At 46.5% G+C, this 18,524-nt stretch overlaps 1 protein-coding gene across 3 annotated transcripts in view; it reads left to right on the top strand.

Moving 5' to 3' along the window:
- Nucleotides 1-18,524, top strand: part of SNX24 (sorting nexin 24) — a 140,569-nt gene that overhangs the window by 78,502 nt on the left and 43,543 nt on the right. For all 3 annotated transcript variants that reach the window (XM_055141553.1, XM_055141554.1, XM_055141555.1), the window contains exon 3: nucleotides 8,712-8,816. In XM_055141553.1, coding sequence (XP_054997528.1) covers nucleotides 8,712-8,816 — 105 coding nt within the window. The remainder of the gene's footprint in view (nucleotides 1-8,711; nucleotides 8,817-18,524) is intronic.

The raw sequence follows: 18,524 nt of genomic DNA, 5'->3' as shown, positions 1-18,524 counted from the left end.
TTCTGCCTGACCTTGCGTACAATTTACATTGTGTTTCTCACTTGTTAGCAGCTTTTATAACTCCCCTTCCCCAGTTCAGAATGTCATCGGTGCTGTGCCCCTTTGAAATAAAAGTGTATGTCTCTTCTCCACATGCCAGAGAGACACGGGCATGCCTTCTGCATAATTATCATGTGAATTTTCAAGCAGAGTAAAAACCCTTAACATTTGACAGTTTTTCTAGTTGTTCAAGAAAGCTCTTAAGGGGCTGGAGTGATAGCATAGCAGGTAGGGCATTTGCCTCACACATGGCCGACCCTGGTTCGATTTCCAGCATCCCATATGGTCCCCTGAGCACTGCCAGCAGTAATTCCTGAGTGCAGAGCCAGGAGTGACTCCTGTGCCGGGTGTGACCCAAAAAGTGGGGGGGAGCTCTTAATTATCTTTACTTTCCCAACTTTTATAATAACTATTGGTGTTAAAATATGAGGTATTCTAGTATTAAAGTAGTCTAGTATTATTCTAATTGTTTGCATTTTTCTTAGGGTTTCTTTATCTTTGCGGGGGGAGGGGGGGTTGGTTTTATTTTTCCTACCTACATTATTTTCTTCCCTGGAAAGAACTTTTATATTATAATACTAACTCTTACAGGAGGTGAAAGGGCAGGGTAAATAGCCTATTGTTATCCTTGCATATTTCTTTTTTTGGGGGGGAGGGGAGTCTCACCTGGCACCAGGTCGGCTGCGTGCAAGGCAAACGCCCTACCCGCTGTGCTATCGCTCCAGCCCCATCCTTGCATATTTCTTCTACCCTAACACAATTTGTATTTTTCCTTTTCTTTTTTTCTTTGCATATTTATTTTGGTTTGGGTGCCACTCTCAGCAGTACTCGGGGCTGGTCTTGATTGTGTTGCTCGGAAGCAACCCCTGGTGGTGCTTGTGAGTCCATAGGGGATGAAGACCAGGAGAAGCTGCATCCCAGGCAAATTCCTTACCTCTTGTCCTCTCTCTCCAGCCCTCTGCTATAAGTGTGTTTCACCCAGCACCTTTCTGCTTTGGCCATGATGTTCTTTCATTTGCTTAAGGTTAAAACATTTTGTCATATCCCAGGTCAGCTTTCACCCCTTCTGATGTTATAAAGGCATCAGGTACCTTTGCAGAGCCCTGATGAGCATTTGACTCCCAGTCAGTATATCTTGGAGTGAGCGATTTGTCTCCAGTGCAGTGTGCTTGAGAGTGCAGATTCCCAGCTCCCACTCACGCCCTTGGGATCAGTGGCACCTGGGAATCTTCAGAGAAGGCCAGATGTGCTCATGCCCGTGGAAGTTTGGGGATCCCATGTTTAGTGCTGTCTTCAAAGGCACTGCTCAGGCACAGCCCACCCACTCCTGCCCTGGGGGCACTGCATCCATCACTGCAGGGCCCGAGCAGCACTGCATCCTCCGGCTCGATCGCAGAGCCACTGGCCAGGTCCAGTCAGTCCTGCAGGAGTCTCTAAGGAGGCCCCTTTCTCCAGCTAGAAGATTACATCTCTCTCCCGCCCCTTCCCTTCCTCTTTCTCTTCCTTCCTCTTTCTCTTTCTTTCTCTCTTTCTTCCTTCCTTTCTTCATTTTTTTCCTTCTCTCCTTCCTTTCTTCATTTTTTTCCTTCTCTCCTTCCTTCCTTCCTTTCCTTCCTTCCTTCCTTCCTTTCTTTCTTTCTTTCTTTCTTTCTTTCTTTTCTTTCTTTCTCTTCCTTCCTTCCTCTTTTTTTCTTTCTCTTTCTTTCTTTTTCTTTCTTTCTCTTCCTTCCTTCCTTTCTTTTTTCTTTCTCTCTCTTTCTCTTTCTTTCTTTCTTTCTTTCTTTCTTTCTTTCTTTCTTTCTTTCTTTCTTTCTTTTCTTTCTTTCTCTTCCTTCCTTCCTCTCTTTTTCTTTCTTTCTCTCTTTCTTTCTTTCTTTTCTTCCTTTCTCTTCCTTCCTTCCTCTTTTTTTCTTTCTTTCTCTCTTTCTTTCTTTCTTTTCTTTCTTTCTCTTTCTTCCTTCGTTTCTTTTTTCTTTCTCTCTCTTTCTCTTTCTTTCCTTCTTTCTTTCCTTCCTTCCTTCTTTCTTTCTTTCTTTCTTTCTTTCTTTCTTTCTTTCTTTCTTTCTTTCTTTCTTTCTTTCTTTCTTTCTCCCTTCCTTCCTTCCTTCTTCCTTTCTTACCCTCTTTCCTTCTTTCCTTCTTCCCTCCTCCTCCCTTCTTTATCCATGCTGTATGTGAGGTCCTGTATTTGATCCCTGGTACAGAGTGGATTTCCTTTCTCTCTTCCTCACCACATGCCCCTATTGGGTACATATTTCACGTTTACTAAATCTGGCCGGTCGGTATTTCTGGTGCAGGTGCTCTTCTTTAGCAGCCCCTGGGAGCAGTGTTTTGGTCTAGAAGAAGAGTTTCTCTTGTGTGAGTTTCAGTCTTCAGGACTCTGACCCCAGAAACGCATCCTGTTTCCCTTGTCCGCCCCAGTGCTGGAGCAGAGCGGACCCCAGTCCTCCTGGTCAGTCGTCTCTGTGCTCAACCCCCTGCCCTGCCAGAGCGAAGGTCGTCGGTGAGCGATTCCTAGCTCAGCTGGGATGGCCAACCTCATGCACATCGTGCTCACCCCAGCCCTGGGAGCCCAGCTGTCTGCCACCTTGTGGTTTCCATAGTGCGGTTTAAAATGCAGTGCAGGCCACAGTGGATGAGGCACTTACCTTGCGCGCAGCAAGCCTGGGTTTGATGCCTGGCACCCCCTGTGGTCTCGTAAGCCCATCAGGAGTGATCCTGAGCACAGAGCCAGGAGTTAGCCCTGAGAATTGCCAGGTGTGGCCCAAGACCAAAAAAATTTTTTTTTAATTAAAAAAACAAATTTTTTAAAGTTAAAATACAATACTTTCTCTGACTATGGCACTTACTTGGGCACTTATGGTTGCCCTCTAATTGATTAAGAAAGGTATGCTTACTCCTGGCTTCTTAAGGTATTTTATTTGTTTTCAATAATGAATTTATGTCTCATTTATATGAATGTTCTATGTCTGATCAGGATTTTTTTTTGCATCTTTTTCTTAGTAATGCAGATATTTAAGCAGTGTCTATAATATATTTTCTAATAGAAAACCAATATTTCCTTTATTTTTTCAAAAACTTAATTTTAATATTCTCTTTCTTAGGATAAAACACACTTGGTACTTTTATAGACTTATTCATATTTTCCCCTTTAAATTTTCTTAAATTCTGTTCACTATTCCTAAATTTTATTTACATTTGTAGGATTTGCCTGTTTCATATAAACTCTAAAATGTACTAAGCACAGAATTAGCCATAATATTCTTTACATTTGTCTATCTCTAGAAAAAGGTCTCATTTAAAAAAAAAATTTTTTTCCTATTTACAATTTTGGGAATTTTAGATAACTATATGTAGGTGTCACCACCTCCATGGGGTTGGGGGGGGGGGAAGAGAGAGCAAATGAGAATCTTCTTTTTGTAGGGAGGGAAGAGAGGAGAGAAACATAGTAAGAGAACAACAAATTGTCAAAGTCCTCAGCACTGAAGATTTTGTCTGCCAACCTGAGCATCCATGGGGCTGGGGGTCGGGCAGGGTCACTGGGACTCAGTGGGGACGCAGCTCTCTGGTGGGGGGCCTGGTGCTGGAATGAGGAATGATGAACAGTGTAACCGTGTTGTAAATCCTGGTGCCTCTGATAAAAATGGTTTTTTCAAACTGTAGTACTTTCTCAGGCCAGAGGAGGCATTTTCATTTCTAAACCCTTCATCGTGTCCCACATGCAATTGCAGACAAATGCTCCTTTCCCCCTCCTTCTGCTCTCCTGAGTTGGGGCCTTGAACACACACACAACCCCCCCCACCCCCTGGTGCTCAGCCAGGCCTCTCTCTCTCTCTCTCTCTCTCTCTCTCTCTCTCTCTCTCCCTCCCTCCCTCTCTCTCTCTCTCTCTCTCTCTTTCTCTCTCTCTCTCCCTCTCCCTCTCTCCCTCTCTCTCTCTCTCTCTCTCTTTCTCTCTCTCTCTCCCTCTCCCTCTCTCCCTCTCTCTCTCTCTCTCTCTCTCCCTCCCTCCCCCTCTCTCTCTCTCTCTCTCTCTCTTTCTCTCTCTCTCTCCCTCTCCCTCTCTCCCTCTCTCTCTCTCTCTCTCTTTCTCTCTCTCTCTCTCCCTCTCTCCCTCTCTCTCTCTCTCTCTCTCTCTCTCTCTCTCTCTCTCTCTCTCTCTCTCTCTCACAAACACACAGACACCCACACCCACACACACACACACACACACACACCCTGGTGTTCACCCAGGCCCGTGCCCTTGAGCTGTGGTTGCTGCACACACCTCATGGTGCTGGCTAGGACCCAGCTGGCTCCTGCAGTGGCCCCGAGGATGGAACTGTGGAATGGGCTGTAATATTCAGGCAACAAGAAGTCTTCCCATGACCATCACCCTGACCCCCTTTCACTGCTTTGGTTTTTGCAATTTCATTTTCTTTTTAATTTAATTGAGGCACCGTGATTTGCAAGTTATTCACAGTTGAGTTTAAATTATTTTCAAAAATTGTTTATTATGACACTGTGATTTACCAAGTTGTTCATAATACAGTCGTCTCAAGCATTGAATGTTCCAGCACCAGTCCTGCCACCAGTGTGCCCTTCCCTCTGCCGTTGTCCCCAGTTTCCCATCCACCACCCCAGCCTGCCCCCCTTCGAAGGCACAAATAAATTTACTTCACATTGTTTGTTACAGCACAAAGGCAAATGGAATGATCAAAACACAGATCAGGGGGGCTGGAGCGAGAGCACAGCGGGTAGGGCATTTGCCTTGCACGCGGTTGACCCAGGTTCAAATCCCAGCATCCCATATGATCAAACAGATCACCAAGAGTCAGTGGTGATAATTGTTGTATCTCACAATGATGTTACTGAAATCATTTTCTGAGGATGTGTTACGCTGGTTATAACTTGGTCATCTTCTATGCACAGAGTGGAGTGTTAGACATCCAGTGTTTCAGTACTAGTGTCAGCTTCCCTCCACCAGTGTTCCCGGGTTTCCTCCCCCACTGCCTCCTTGATTGGCACTTTACGTTTTTATTTTTGTTTTCATGTTTGGGCCACTCCCAGCTATGCTCAGGGCACACTCCTGGCTCTGTGCTCAAGGACCATGCTTGGTGGGCTCCAACTACCATATAGAGTGCTGGGGATCAAACCCTGGGTAGCTGTCTGCAGTGTAAGTGCCCATCCCCCCAACTCCTTGACTGGGACATCTTTAAGTGACTGTAGTTCAGAACTCCATGCTCTTGGCTCTGTGACTTGGCTGTTTGGCTGTACCACTTCTCAACACCACTGATGTGCCAGCGGCACTTGACTCCTGCCCTCCAGTAATTCCCCTACTTTGTTCTTTTTTTACTCCCCCTTCTCTCTTCCATGTTTCCTTTTCTGTTCTCCCGACACCCTGGGGTCATGGGTGATCTAAGAATCTCTCCTCTGCTACACTCGTCCTGGACCCCCTCCTGCCTGCACAGCCTGGGGGTAGAAGCGGATGCAGGGGGACAGAGAGAGTCAGCTTCTTCCTGAGGGCCCCCTGTGATGAGCCTGGTTCTTGTGACTTCCCAGCTGCCGCCCGTTACCCCAGCTCCGCACAGGCCTGTGTTCAGCGGGGCTCCCTTCCACGTTTATGACTCCCATTCTCGTCACCGACTTTGACTCCAGTGTAAGATGGGGTTTTCCCCAGTTTCACTGAATGAAGGGCCTGTTTCAGGAGTAGCCCTCCACCCCCAGCTGCTCAAACGAGGCATGTGGCATCAACTAGAGGGAGCCCTGATATGTGTGTGGGGGGCGGGGCGGGGGGGGGGACAGCTGATAGTCAGAGATGACTTGTGCCCAGTGTGTTCCCCTCACTCCAATCTTTTTTTTTCTTCTATTCTTTTTTCTTTATATGCTGGGGGTAATGGCCCCTGCAGGCTTTTGAGGAGTCAGCTCTGAGTTAAGGTCTCCCACCTCTCACTGCAGAAAGAGGGAGAGGGACTGGGCCCCTTGGGACTGGTCTGCACCTCGAGGACCCCGGGCTGAGGGGGTGCTGTGTGCAAGCATCAGAGAGGCCATCTGGCTGGACACAGCCTGGCTGAAACCGTTAATCACGGGCTGGAGTGGCAGAAGAGAATTTATCTTGGAAGCAGCTGGGCGTCCTGCAAACAGCGTGTCCCGGGTTTGTCTCTCCTCATGGAAAGCAATTCATTACTCACCTCTAACGGCTGTCACCCGTCCCAGCAGCGATGACGCTTAGCTTCCCCAGCACCTCTGACAGGAATAAGAAAGAAAAATGTGCTCAGCACTCTATCTTCTAGATTAAAAAATAAAATAAAATAAAACCAAAAGAGACAGACGTAAGAGATGATTTTCTGTTCAGAAATTTAAGGAATACTGGGAGTTGAGAGTTTTAAAATTTTTTTCATTTAATTTAAAAAACCATGATTTATAAAGTTATCTATAGTGAAGTTTGAGGCAAACAGTATTTCAATGCCAGTCCACCCCGGCTGTCAATTTCCCTCCACCAGTGTCCCTTGCTACCTGTGACCTGTAACAGGCGAATTTCAAAGTTCGGGAATTATAGTTTGGGTCTCACGTTGTCGGCGTTGTTGAGTCTGTGCTTTGGTCCTGCAGCTGTGCCACACTCCCACGTCACCGGTGTGTGTGCCTAAGGCCCCGGCGCCACTTTGCCTCTTCTTCCCTTTCTCATCTTCTTCCATTCCCCCGGCTCGCTCGCTTTCTCAGCCCTTCACACTATGCTCTGGGGTCAAGGCTGGTCTGGACGTCTCCCCTAAAGGATGTTTCTTTCAGTTTACATGTAAATTTAAATCGCTTACTGCTACAGAATGATTTTCCAGTTTGGGACCTTATTTTCTTGCTTGAGAAATGCTTAAAATAGATGAGATAAGAGTTTTATTCCTTTAAAAATATCTCTTTAAAATTTTAAAAAATTCCTTTAAAAATCTCTGTCTCTCTAAAGGGCATACCCTGCCACAGTGACAGGGTGGGGTGGGGGGGGAGATGGGATTGGGGAGGGTGGGAGGGGTGCTGGGTTTACTGGTGGTGGAGAATGGGCACTGGTGAAGGGATGGGTTCTCGAACTTTGTATGAGCGAAACATGAGCACAAAAATGTGTAAATCTGTAACTGTACCCTCACGGAGATTCACTTATTAAAAAATAAATAAAATAAATAAAAATCTCTGTCTCTCTATCTCTCTGTCTCTTTCTCTCTCTCTCTCTCTCTCTCTCTCTCTCTCTCTCTCTCTCTCTCTCTCTCTCTCTCTCTCTCTCTCTCCCCCCCCCCCTACCTTTTCTCTCCCCAACCCCATCACTTTTACCCCCATAATTGATCGTGGTGAAATATTTCTCATTTAACAAAATAAAACCTGTTTTTCTCTCTCCCCCAGCACTTAACTTTCCAGCATTCTCTGCGTGGTCAGGCCATGGGCTTCACCTTGACAGACTCAGGCCCCCTTCCGAGTGGCCACATCTCACCCCCACCCCCCAGGCTGGCTCTCTCCTGCCCAGGCTCTTATACTCTGTTTCTGCTGAAGAATAACAAATGGTCACACTTGCAGCCGCTTCTAACTCCACCAGCGGATCCTTGCGGTTTCCAGGAGTCGGGAGTCTGGGTGCGGGTAGATCAGTGTCCCTATCCAGGACACTCAAAGCAGAAATCCAAGTGCTGACAAGGCCTGGGTCTCCTCCCCGGCGGGGACCCACTCCCAAACTCACTGAGAAGAGCCCATGCAGTCCCTTGCTGTCACAGGACCCAGGCTCCCATTTCCTCAGTGGTTGTTGGCCGTGGGAGCGTGCAGCTGTTTCCTCCAGCCCTTGCCAGGGGCCTCGGCATTGCAGCCCCTTCAGATCAGCGGTGTGCTAAGACAGGGTCTGAGGTCATGTATGACTGTCACCACGTGATAGGTGGGATGGTGCTCAGGGATGAAACGAAGTTTTCCAGAAACACTCGAAATGATAAATTCTAGCTCATGTGGTATTTTCAGGGATGCTAGTAACAAGCAATTGCACTTTGAAAAAAAAGGGGGGGATATAGTGAAACCATATTCAGTGGTGCTCAGAAGTGTATTCCTAGTTCTCTACCAGGGGTAAGTGACCCTTGATGGTACTTGGGAGACCACATGAGGTGCCAAGTATCAAACACAGGTTGGTTATTTTCAAGACAAGCACTTTACCCCTCTATTCTCTCTCTCTCTCTCTCTCTCTCTCTCTCTCTCACTCCCTTTCTCCCTCCCTCCTTCACCTCTCCTCCCCCCAGTTATGTATTTATTTTTAATGTGAAGCAATTATATACAAAGACTTTACATCAGAAAAGTTTTTTGTCGGGAGTGGGGATGTAAAAAACATTTTTTTGTTCAGCTAAAACTTCAATATATTAATTGATTTTAAGATTATAAAGTATTGGTGCTATTATAATTTGTTGAATTATAATTTTTTAAAGAAAAATTTATTTCAACCTGAAACTGTATACAATTATATAACAACAAAAGCAACTACCACAAATACAAAATTCTTATCCTGAATACTAAACTTTAACATTTACAACTGTGTAAAGAATTCATGAACAGAATTTTAGTGTGTTTTCCTCTGTTTTGGAGTTTATTGTCTTTCACTGACTTTTACTGGCCTTTTCCCCATGCAAATAATATCTTCATAATTGAAAGACCTTTTCTGAATTTTTTTCTTCCTCCTGTCTTACAGCTTAAGAAATGTATAAAAACCCCAGAAATGCCTTCTAAGCATGTTAGAAACTGGATCCCCAAGGTGTTAGAACAACGCAGACAAGGTTTGGAAACATATTTGCAGGTAAGATATGTTTAAATCCTCACTTGAGATATTGTAGCCTAGATGCTCATCTACCTCATTTTTTTTTCTTTTTCCTTAGAACAAAATGGGGGTGATTAAGGACAGTAGATACAAGGGCCAGGGGGATTGACCCATAGCTGGAAGACTGCTTCATGAGTGGAGGGGAGAAGGTAGATGGAATAGAGAAGGGATCACTAAGAAAATGATGGCTGGAGGAACCAGTTGGGATGGGAGATGCATGCCGAAAGTAGATAATGGACCAAACATGATGACCTCTCAGTGTCTGTGTTGCAAGCTGTAATGCCCAAAAGTAGAGAGAGAGTATGGGGAATATTGTCTGCCTTAGAGGCAGGGGGAGGGTGGGAAAGGGGGGGTATACCCGGCATATTGGTGGTGGGGAATGTGCACTGGTGGAGGGATGGGTGTTTGATCATTGTGAGATTGTAACCCGAAAATGAAAGCTTGTAACTATCTCACCGTGATTCAATAAAATTAAAAAAAAAATGGGGGTGATACAAGATATGTCAAACAACCAAACATTCTTGATTAAGATGAAGTGTATAAATTAAAATGAAATGTATGTCACTAATTTTGGTTCCAAATTGCCAGCCACCATTTGGTTGTTTTGCTTATTTTCTTGGGGGGAGGGGAGAATCGCAGGGTCAGGGGCCACACCAGGCGGAGGTCTGGAGGCTCATGCAGAGCTGGGGTTCGAACTCTCAGCCTCGCATGTGTGGGGCCAGGTGCTCTGCCTCTGAAGCCGTGTCCCTGCCCCCATGTTCTTTCATCCTCCATTTGGTCCCATTTAGAATCGAGCGGTGCTTAGCGCTGTTAATCTCTCTAAGACTGACTCTGGATAGGGGGTAGAGAAAATTGAATTGAAAGGTTAAAAGTGAGATAGCACCTGCCCTTTAAAAAAAATACTAATATATATATATATATACATATATATATATATATATATATATATATATATTCTACAAAACCCTTTGGTTTGGGTTTTACTCCTCCCTTGAAGACGAGTCCCTTCTTCACACAGCCCCCACCCACATCTGGCTTCGAGTACCAGGAAACTGAGTTTTCCCTGGGGTCTTCCTTTGAAATGCCTGGCGCATAAGCATCTCATCAAGGTGGTGCAGTGAGCACTGGGGTTGTCAGAAGGATGCAGGAAGCTGCAGAGCCTGGAAGACAAGGTCTCCCCTGCCAGGTGACGACTGTCCACTTCTGTGAGTTGTGAAAGGTCCTAGGAGACAGACGCCCCCCTGTGGTCCCAGCACTCCGGGAGTTTTGCTCTGGCAAGGCCAGACAGGGGCAGGCTTGGAGTCCCACCAGGACACCGGGACAGCAGGGCTCCGGGGGAAGGGAGTGGTCTGGGTCTAGGGAAAGGAGCTGGACTTCCGCTCTGCATTCCTGAAGGCCTGCCGGGGCACTGTCCGTCAGAGACAAAGGACTGGGCAGCCCCTGCCCACCCTCCCGCCCCCTGCCTCATCGCCCCTACACAGCCACAGCCCCAGCGCTGCTGTCCTCAGTGGACAACTCCTGGGACAGTGAGAGGCTGCTGGTGACTTCTCGCAAGCTCTTCTGCGTGGCCATGGTGAGGAGAAGCTGACAGTCCATCCTCCCAGGCTGACGCTCAGTGACACATTCAGAGCAAACCTCTCCCAGCAAAAGGAGAACCCCCAGATCCCCCAGCTGCCCCAGCTGTAAAGGCAGAAGGTTGGCACACAGGGCCCCATACAGAATGGGGCGGCCTTACTGGTGTGTCTCTGTTGGCTTTTCCACACAGAGGGACAGGGGGAATTGAAGAGATGGGGGGCACAGATGACAGGAAGACGTAGGTTTCCTGGACGTGTCAGCATGTGGGGCAGCCCAGCAGAGAAGAGCCAAATAGCAAATCCCCCCAAATGCAGTTAGATCATCGTCAGGGGTGAAACGTGGATTCTCTGCAGCTGCAGGGGGCAGGTGGATGCCGGTGCGCTCGCCTGGAAGCCAGCCTTGCCCGACACCCCAGTCCTCTCCCCACATTTCCTCCCACACGCCTTCCATTACTTTCAGCTTCAGTATTTTCTGTTGTTCACATGCCCAGGCACACAAATGCAGGTCAAAGCATCGGGCGCAGAGAAGAGTTTTATGAAGCTGAGAGTTTTCACTTCACAGGAAAGGGGGCTTGGGAATCAAGGTGTGGGGAGGGGGGCCTGAGAGGGTTGGCTTCTTCCTCTTGTCGGATGTTGAGTTAAGGGGCACCTTCTTACCCCACCCCACCCCCCATTTCTGATTCTGTGCGAAGACCTGGGCGGAGCTGGAAGGAAGTCGCAAAGATGAGCGAGGCTGTCTCTCCTTATCCACGGGATGGCACAGGTCCCCCTTCTGAAGGGCTCCCGGAGTCCAGTCTCTGGGTCTCTGCAAGTATAACAGCACTGAGTTGCTGCAGCAGCCTGGCTACCTCCGGGAGACTCCGCCTCGCCCTCCAAGAGAGCAAGCCCTGAGATGCCAGCACCCTGCCTTCTCGGACGGCTCCGTCCTAGGGCTCGTATCTGGTGCACTGAGGTGCTGGGACAGCCACCAGGGCCATAGCAGCTCCAGCTCAGGGGAACTCAGCTGGGCTCTGGGCCCCCAGAAGATGCCCCAGTCCCTGAGCATGATCATGAACCCTGGGCTCAGTTTCCCTTCCCAGCTCTCCCACTCATCCATGGACCAGCTCTTGCATTCTGGACATGGTGTTCAGTTGGCCATGCTGCTTTTATTTCACAGAGGGAGAAACCGAGGTGTAATGGGGGCTTGGAAGATTATATAGGGGGCTGGTGTGGTGGGGGAGGGAATCAAACTCCTGTCAGCTGTGTGCCAGGCAGGCACTTTACCCCCTGAACTCTCACTGCAGTCCCTCTTTTCTTGATTTCTGATGGTTTGACTTCGTCCAAGCATCTGTGCTTTCTCCTAGCCCTTCTTCTCCCAAGTCTTTCGCTTACCTGCTGTTGTACTGGTGGCGGATGTTGTTTATCTCCTTTCCGTTTCCTCTCTTTGTTCATATTTGTACATGGAATCATCACCTGCTTTCTCTGCTTTTCCACCTGAGCGTTGTGAGGACCGTAGACTGTTTCAAGTCTGGAATATCATCTGGATAAAGGATTCTGAGTTGACTGTTCTTACTTTCAACACCAGTGAACATTGTGCCCCTGTGACCTCAACAATATCTGATTTCAAAAGTCCACTTTGGGGGGCTGACCTGCTAGCTCAGTGGGCTGAGTGCATGCTTGCGTGTGGGCGGTTCAGGTTTGAGCCTCAGCACTGCGTGCCCCCACGCACGACTGGGTATCGCTCAGAAATCACACAAACACATCCACTCTGGGGGCCAGAAGATAGCTCAATGGTCAGGGGCCCGTGCTTTGTATGAGCTGGGACCTGAGTCTGAACCCAAGCACCGCCTGGCTCCCTGACCATCACCGGGTGTAGCCCTGGAGGTGTCCTTAGGGCCCCAGCACACTGCAGGACTGAGTGACATGGCATCTCCAACCATCTCTTTGAATCACCCGATCCGGTTGGCCGAGTATTACCAGGGTGTCCCCCCAGCCCCCCTGAGCACTTCTTTGAGAGACTCCAAAATGCAAACGTAATAATGCAAACAAAAATCCACCTTTGGCAAGGATGTGGCTCAGAGGTAGAGCGCTGGGTTCACTGCCTGGTGCCCTTTCCGAAACAGTAACCCACTGCCAGGGCAATTCTTTTTCCCTGGTGTTGTTTTAAAATGGATACTTTCAAGATTTTATTTTCATCATTAGTTGTTTTTTTTTTAATATAATCACATTGTATCTTATGAGTATTTCTTTGGGTTTTTCCTGTTTTGAGTTCTCCCGGTTTTTTAGATCTGTGGGTTTATGCTTTTTCTGTTATGGGGTTTGTTATTGTTGTTACTGTTAGATTCTGATTTCTTGGAGTACTTTTCAACTTTTTTGACGGGTAAGGGAGGATTGGGCCAACCCTGGTGATGCTCAGGGGTTACTCCTGGCTCTGTGCTCAAGAATTACTCCTGGTGATGCTTGCGGAACCATATGGGATGCCAGGGGTCAAACCTGGGTCAGCCATGTGCAAGGCAAGCACCCCGCCTGCTGTACTATCATACCGTTTTTGTTTGTGTGTTTGTTTTTTAGCTTTTTCCTCTCCTTCCAACAAGAATATTAAATGTGTTTATACCAATCCCACCAAGTCCAGGTCCTCTTCATTTTTCAAAGTCTGTTTCCTCTCCGTTGGGCAGGTTGAGTCATTGCTTTTCTACCTTCCATGTCACGGACTCTCTCCTCTGTGCCCGTGTCCTGCTGTGAGCCTGTCACTGAACCTTTTCGTTCAGCAATTGTGTTTTTCATTTCTAAAAGGTCTATTTGCTGTTTTTTTTTTTAGAAAAAGCTTTGCCTCCTGCCCTTCCTCTGTTCCCCTTATTGTTGCTCTGACTTGAGAGGTGGTGCAGAGTGGGGGGGGGAGTAGCACCCCCCTGGGGTGAGGCACTCTCCACAGGCCTCACCTCTATAGTTGTGTGCTTATGCACAGTTTGGTCACTGTGGCCCTCACACATGCTCACGAGGGTTGCACTGGTGGCCACAGTGCTCACATGGCCTTTTTTGCTACTGATTATCTACAAAGTCCATAACCATTTTACTCTGCCTTTTTTTTTTTCTTTTCTTGTTTTGTGTTCAGGACACACTGGTGGCGCTCAGAGATTACTCCTGTCTGTGCTCAGGGATCACCACTGATGGGTCTCAGGGGACCGCATGGGATGCCGGGGAATGAACTGAGGTTGGCTGCATGCAGGGCAAGCACCCTGCCTACTGTGCTATTGCTCGGGCCTCTTTCTTTTGTGTCTGATGGTTTATCTTTATTTTAACAACAGGGCTGGAACATAGCACATCAGTTGGGTATTTGCCTTTCACGCGGCCAACCCGAGTTCGATTCCTCCGCCCCTCTCGGAGAGCCCGGCAAGCTACAGAGAGTATCGAGCCCTCGCGGCAGAGCCTGGCAAGCTACCCGTGCATATTGGATATGCCAAAAACAGTAACAATAAGTCTCTCAATGAGAGATGTTACTTGTGCCAGCTCGAACAAATCAACGAGCAATGGGATGACAGTAACAACAGGACCAGTGTCACAGTCTCACACACGCAGTGCTGCTGCAGCATGCCCCCATCAGAAGTGTCAGATCCCCTCCTGCAGCTCCCAAAGTCTCAGTGCGACTGACTCACAGGACTCAGAAGGGGCTCTCTAGGGCTTCGGCCCCTTTTGCAGTAGTGCTCTCGTGCACCTGGCCCTGTGAAGGAGACCAGGTTGTCTTTTGTAGTTCTAGGGACCCCAGACAGCAGTCCTGGGACTATGCTCAGCACATATGAGCTACCCTGGGGTTCAAATTCAGGGCCTCAGACTTGCAAGGCATGTGCTTCTAGCCTCTCAGCCATTCCCTGTTTCTCTTGCTGCCGCTTCTGCTTTGTTTGTTAAGACTTTATATTTCCTTCCTTCCTTCCTTCCTTCCTTCCTTCCTTCCTTCCTTCCTTCCTTCCTTCCTTCCTTCCTTCCTCCCTTCCCTCCTTCCCTCCTTCCTTCCTTCCTCCCTCCCTCCTCCCTTCCTTCCTTTTGAACCATACCTGGCAGTGCTCATGACTTACTCCTGGCTCTGTGCTCAGAGATCACTCCTGGCCAGGCTTAGTGAAGCCATGTGTGCTGCTTGGGATCAAAGCTGGGTCATCCGTGTGCAAGGAGTGAACCTTAACCCCGTACTATCTTTCTAACCTGAGTTTTTCTTTTTTTTTTTTTTCTGTTGTTTCAGACATGTTTGTGATTACTCATAGAAGCCTTTTTTTTTTCCTGTGACTGTCTTAAAAACATTGTCAGATAATTCTCACATCTCTGTCATCTCTGTGTTGGCATCTATTGATTATCTTGCTCATTCAGTTTGAGATCTTCCTGATTTTTTGTTATGATGGATGATGATGATTGCATCCTATGTGTCTGCGTGTTGCAGTCTAAGACTCGGGTATTAGGTAAGCCTCCTGTTTGACTTGGCCATCCCTGACACTGCTCACGCCGAGGAAGGTTGGGGGACGCGGTGATCCCACTGGCTCCCATATCTTGGTACACGTCTAAGCTACCACTTAGCCTCTGATACCTGGAGTATCGCCTCATGTGGTCTTTACTGAACCCCTGGGAGGGCTCGTGTTGCTGGCTGTGAGGGTGACTGTTTCGGCTCCTTCTCTGGCCCCTCTCCCACCCCCTGCCCTTGGGGGCCTCACTTTGATGGGCCTCTAGGCTTCTTGCTTCAGCCATGTGAGTGGAGGTCGGTGGGGCCTGGGACTTTTTCCATGAAGTTTGGTTGCAGTAGGTGGTTAGTGTCCACAGTTTTTCTGTTCTGCTAAGCTGTCTCTTCTGTGGACCTTTTGTTAAGAAAATGGGTCTTACTGTCGCTTTGCCTGCCTCTCTTGGCCTTTCCTGGTGGCGGACTTTTTCTGCTCCAACTTGGAACCTGTGAGGCAGAAGGAATCCAGGAATGGCCCAGGGAGATGGTGAGGAGGTCAGGGTCAGGCTTTGCACGCATCTTCACATTCCATCCCCAGCACCCTGTGGCACCCAAGTCCACTGACCATTCCTAGGAGCTCCCCTTTCACCATTGCCTTCCCCCCTCCCCCAGAAAGAAAGTGCAGGAAAGATAAAACTCTGTCATTCCTGGAGTCCAGGCTGGTCTTTTCTTTCCTGAGCCTTTCGCCATCTCTGGCTTTATCTCTACGTCTGGGATTTGTTGTATGCAATAGGAGGCAGAGAGAGGCAGCCTGCTTCAGCCTGTCAGTACTGACCATCTGTCTATTGACAGTTCAGTTTTATCTAATGTCATTTTTTTTATTTCTGAGAATTCTCCTTGTCCTATTTTCTAACCTGCCCTGCTGTTATTTTATTTTATTTTATTTTTTGTTTTTTGACCCACACCCAGCGGTGCTCATTGCTTACTCCGGGTAGGGCTTGAGGACTACATATGGTGCCAGGGATTGAACCCAGGCCACCTGATACCATATGAGACAAGTACTAACTCGCTGTACTAAAGCCCTGTGGGGTTTTTTTAAGGGAAGAAAAAACAGTTAATGTGTTTAGTTGATATTTTCAAAACTTGTTTTCTTATCTTTTAATTCATTAGCTATCAGTTTCCCAGGAAATAAAATTCTAGGTACCATTTTCCATCTGAATCTAGTGGACCAATTTTATTTTAATTTTAAGATATTTTTGACAATTTATGGAAATTCAGTAGATAGTGAATAACTTTATTTGACTTTTATCATAATTTTAATCAAGTAAACCCAAAGTCTTTGTCCACACTTTCTTATTTTTAAAATATGTAGCGTTTCTGAAAAGGGCAAACAACTCCTCATTGACCCAATCCCTGAACCTGAAGCATTAATCTTTTTTTTTTTTCCCTGTTCATTGCCAATGTCAAAGATGGAACCCAGGGCCTCACACAGTTAAGGCATGTGCTTTCATATTGAATCACATCTCTCACCCTGAACTATAAGCCATCTTATAAATACTAATTTCAGATACAGCCTAAACAGGTCCTTGATTGTCATTGCTTCAGAGTCTTTTACTTAGACATTACTGTTAAAATCTAATATTTCAGAAAACCTCTGAAGTTCTATTAGAGAGACAGTGGCTAATATCTTTGCTGCATACTTGCAAAATATTTTTTTTTGTATATTTATAAACATTGATCAGAATGATAAAATCAGAGACTCCATTGTACTTCTGTACTGGTTTCCTCTGTATCATGTATGCTTTTGTCTATGCTTTTGTTAAGTAGTTTGTCAATTACATCTTAATTTTCATTTCTCATCATGGCACAAATATTATTCCACATTCTCTTGCAGACTGAGTACTTGATGCCATGTCATCTCTGGTATGTTTCTTGTAACTGAGCTTATCCAGGAAAACCCCATCCCCTTTCCTCCTCTTGCATCTGAATGTGTTCATCTACAGTGTCACCTGAAATTGCATCATCTGACAATTTACATACCATCAGTTTTGCTATCTATATGCAGCCACTACTGACATGTAGCTCAGAAACATTTAAGACATAGCATGTCAAAATTAAGATGTTCTGCAAACATAAATTTTATATGAATTTCAGACCTTTATATATAAAGAGAGGATGAACTATCTCAATTTTACAACATGTGAAATAATGTAAGTATTGTAAGTTGAATGAGCGCCTTTTGCATGGTCCCCCATAAGCCATTAGGGCATTCCATTTGTTTAGTTTGCAAATCTGGGAAGCGGTTTATTTCTCAGTCTCCCTTGTCTTGGCGATGGACCCATGAGTTTCTTTGGAACTCATCTTTTTGAGCCCCCCCTACACACACACACACACACACACACACACACACACACACACACACACACACACACACACACACACACACACACACACACACACACACACACACACACACACACACACACCCCTACCCTACTTTTAATAAACATTGGTTTTTACCTTCATTTCCCATGTCCTTGCGGTCCAGGCATTGGTGCTCAAAATTCTAGGGCTCATGACTTGTGTGCAGGACAGAGAGAGTTTTCCTGCTTACACATTACTCAGAATTTCTGATTAGGCTTAATTTAAGACTTCTTTAAATTCTTCACTTCCCTGTCCCAGGTACAAGTTTCAGAACTGTCTCATGTGCATATATGTCTGTATGTATGTTTACATATGTATATACTTAAACAGATCATGTAGATTTTGAGGATTCCCAAGTAGTGTTCAGGGTAACTGGGGGCCCACATGTCTAATACATTCTTCAACATGGACAAGTTTAGAAAACAAGTTGAATTATTTTTCTGATTGTAATATTGTATTTGGCAATGTAATAATAGCACTGTAATTGCAATCTAAATGGATTTCCCATCCTCCTTCTCTAGAGAATGTGGGGGGGTGGGCATGTATTTCTAGGCTGCCTCTCCATCTCTACCGTTTCCTTTCCTATTTAGCTTTCTCTTCCCAGAGCTTCCTTCTTTGCCAAAGAGAAAGGGTTTGCAGCCACTTGGTTCTCTTCCCTCTGAGGCAGCAGGGAACACTGTTAAAATGTCAGGAGTGGTGTTTGACTTTGAAAATTACTGTCTCAAGGGCTGTTGTAGGGACGTCATCACCTGTTGCTCTAGGAATTTGCTGGAACACCATCCTTGGCATGGGGGTGGGGGGCGAGGATAAGAGGGGGAGAGTGTCTTCGGATCTGCAGACCCATGTGCTGACCCCTGGCCCCAGAGCTGACCTTGTCTAGTCTCCCACTAGCCAAGCAGTTTCTGGCTGCTGGGAAAACACCCCAAGCCCTCTCGTGGACTCTTTCTACCATAGGAGATTCTGTTGTGAATCTTTCATTACCTCAAACCACTTACACGTCTGAGATGTGACTCACAGGTGATCTGAAATGATTGGAAGGCATGCATTTTTATCTTTCTGGGAAAAATTGAAAAGAGCAGTTAGTGTTCTTTTGGGGGCTTTTCTCTGTGCCCTGTGCAGAATCTCAAACTATTTGTTTTGTTTTGTTTTGTTTTCAACTTCATTTAGTTAATCATTTAAAAATACCCACCACCAACATAAATATTGCAACTTAATTCTAGCATGTAAATAACTGAAGCTAAATTAAAATTGTATGAATTTTGAAATATATCAGTATACTTATAGGCTTGATAT

The sequence above is a fragment of the Sorex araneus genome, chromosome 6 (assembly GCF_027595985.1).
Source record: "Sorex araneus isolate mSorAra2 chromosome 6, mSorAra2.pri, whole genome shotgun sequence".
Classification (NCBI taxonomy): Eukaryota; Metazoa; Chordata; class Mammalia; order Eulipotyphla; family Soricidae; genus Sorex; species Sorex araneus.
Note: the sequence above shows the minus strand (reverse complement) of the source record. Positions and strands in the feature narration are given on the sequence as shown.